General features: G+C 49.0%; 1 protein-coding gene across 1 annotated transcript; it reads right to left on the reverse strand.

Annotated features, from left to right (window-relative positions):
- Positions 1-1396: 1396 nt before the first annotated feature.
- LOC140175538 (uncharacterized) lies at positions 1397-2167 on the reverse strand. The gene has a single exon (XM_072204042.1). The coding sequence runs from the start codon at positions 2165-2167 to the stop codon at positions 1397-1399; it is 771 nt and encodes a 256-aa protein (XP_072060143.1).
- Positions 2168-2830: the final 663 nt, after the last annotated feature.

A 2830-nucleotide genomic window follows, 5' to 3' on the forward strand; every position in this document is an offset into this window, starting at 1 on the left:
TGTGATTTTGTCATGGAACTTGTGGGACTTTCCTTTTGATATACTTTAGCAGTCGCTTGGTCGGCTTGTGATTATTATTTTTCTCCGCTTGTCTGGTAGCGTTTTCATTTTGTTCGCTAGTGTTTATTTACCGTTACATTGGTAATTTGGCGGAGCCAAGTCATGGCTTTGCTGTAGCCATTTGCTTTGGCGTTAGTCTAGTCGGCTCCCGGGGTGATCAGTCCTGGGGCGTCGTATCATAGTCCTGTTTGAATTGTGTTCTAGGGAACTTGTTGTCGTGGGATATGTAAATGGGGAAAAGTAAATGGAAAAGTAAATTTGACAAGTGAACATTAATCTGTAGTTAAACAGGTCTATTGTCATAATAGGTATTTAACAAAAGTAAACCCTTGAGCTCGTCGGATCGCCTAATCGGCGTATTTGAGCTAGGAATAAAATCTTCTCAGGTTACCTGCATTCCAAGTTCTCGTAACTTCTTTGCCATCGAGCTTCTCCAATTTATAAGCACCCTTTCCAATCACCTCTCTAACTCTGTAGGAGCCTTTCCAGTTTAACGCCAGTTTACCTTCCCTTTGAGTCGGTAGCCCGATATCGTTGCGCCACAGGACGAGGTCATTTTGTTCAAATTCTCTCTTGAGCACTCTGGTGTTGTAGCGTAAGGCCATCCTTTGCTTTAGCGCTATTTCTGATAAATGGGCCTTCTCCCTAGTCTCATCTACTAGGTCCTTTTCCACAGCTTCCTCTACCCCCTTCAAGAGTAATCGTGGGCTCGGTTCGCCGATCTCAACGGGTATCATCACATCCACCCCGTACGTCAGGCGGAAAGGGGTTTCTCCTGTGGTCAACTGCTCTGTTGTTTGGTAGGACCAGAGAACCGAGGCGAGTTTGTCGGCCCATGCACCTTTTTTCTTTGCCAGTCGCTTCTTGAGGCCTAGTAAGATGACCTTGTTTACGGCTTCTACTTGACCGTTCGTCTGGGGGTGCTCTACAGAGGAGAACTTCTTCTTTATGCCTAGACTAGTGAGGAACTCTGTGAACTTCTTGTCAGTGAACTGTGTCCCGTTATCAGAGACGACGACTTCCGGGATGCCGATCGAGTTCTCACCTGCCTCCATATGAACTTTCAACAATTAGATGAGGATATACTGGCCAGTGCTACAGCCTCTATCCATTTGGTGTAGTAGTCGATGGCAACTATGAGGTATTTGACTTGTCCCGAGCCGGTCAGAAAAGGTCCCAAAAGGTCGACTCCCCACAGTGCGAAAGGTCGGGAAGAAGTTAATAGGCTTAGTTCGGTTGCTGGCGCTTTGTGGAAGTGGGCGTTCTCTTGGCACTTAATGCATTTCCTGACGAATTCCTTGGAGTCCGTCATCATCGATAGCCAGTAATACCCAACTCAGACGAGTTTTCTTGCCAGGGCTCTGCCCCCGATGTGATGACCACAGCACCCCTCGTGGACTTCTCTGAGCACGTAGTCCGTTTGGTCGGGATGTAGGCACTTCAGTAAGGGCTGGCTAAGTTCTTTTTTAAACATTTGGCCCTGTATAATCGCACATTTGGCCGCCTCCCTTCTTAACGCTTTAGCTTCCTTCTCGTCGTCAGGGAACTTGCCGTTTTCTAGGAAATTTGTAATGGGGTCCATCCAGGAAGGGCCTATCCTTGTCAGGTGGAGGGTAACGGCCGGTTCTTTTACCATGCCTTGAATAAGGGATCGGTTGCCGACTCCCGGTTTCGTGCTTGCTAGTTTGGATAGGAGGTATGCCCGTGTGTTCCTTTCCCTCGGAACGTGTTGGACCATGACCTCCTCGAATTGCTTGCTCAGCTCTTTGACCTTCTCCAAGTACTTCTGCAGCAGCGAGTCTCTAGCTTGGTAGCTTCCATTTACTTGCGAGATGACGACCTGTGAGTTACTGGATACTTCCAGCCTCGTAGCCCCGACTTCCCGAGCTAGGGTCAAGCCGCCCAGGAAGGCCTCGTACTCTGCCTGGTTGTTCGATACGGGGAACTCGAACTTGATCGATTGTTCATATATGACTCCAGCAGGGTTTTCCAAAATGATCTCGGCACCTCTGGACGTTATGTTGGAGGCCCCATCCACATGGAGCCTCCACCGTATGCCCGTTTCCTCGGTTGGGTCTCCCGTCACTTCAACCAGAAAATCTACCATCGCTTGTGCCTTAATCGCATGTCGGTGCTCACATCGCAAATCATAGTGGGAGAGCTCAATGGCACAGGTCATCATTCTTCCCGCCAAGTCGGGTTTCTGGAGCGCCTGACAGATTCCCTGGTCTGTTCTCATGACAATCTAGTGGCCTTGGAAGTATTGCCTCAGTCTACGTGAAGAGGTTAGGAGTGCCAGTGCCAGTTTTTCCAATTTGCTGTATCTCAGTTTTGCTCTTTGCAGTGCTCTACTCACAAAGTAAATGGGTTGTTGAACCTTCTCTTCTTCCCGCACTAAAACCGCTGCAAGCGCTTCCTCTGTTATGGCTAGGTACAGGTAGAGTGGTTCTCCTGCCCTGGGCTTCCCGAGTACTGGGGGTGTTGCAAGGATGTCTTTGAAGTGATTGAACGCTTCCTCGCATGCCGGGTTCTATTCAAACGCTATCCCCTTTCTCAACAGGTTGAAGAAGGGCAGGGCCTTCGCTACCGACGCTCTGAGGAAGCGGGATAGCACGGTGAGTCTTCCTGTTAGCCTCTGAACGTCTTTGACACAGCCTGGACTCTTCATTTGGAGTATTGCTTGGCATTTTTCAGGGTTGGCTTCCACCCCCCTTTGGGTTATCATAAATCTTAGGAACTTTTCGACCTCCATGGCAAAGGCTCACTTGAG

This window comes from Arachis hypogaea, chromosome 10, assembly GCF_003086295.3.
Source record: "Arachis hypogaea cultivar Tifrunner chromosome 10, arahy.Tifrunner.gnm2.J5K5, whole genome shotgun sequence".
NCBI lineage: Eukaryota > Viridiplantae > Streptophyta > Magnoliopsida > Fabales > Fabaceae > Arachis > Arachis hypogaea.

Excerpts from the sequence above, each read along its gene's own strand:
- LOC140175538 (XM_072204042.1), bottom strand. The coding sequence starts at position 2,167 with ATGGTAGATTTTCTGGTTGAAGTGACGGGAGACCCAACCGAGGAAACG.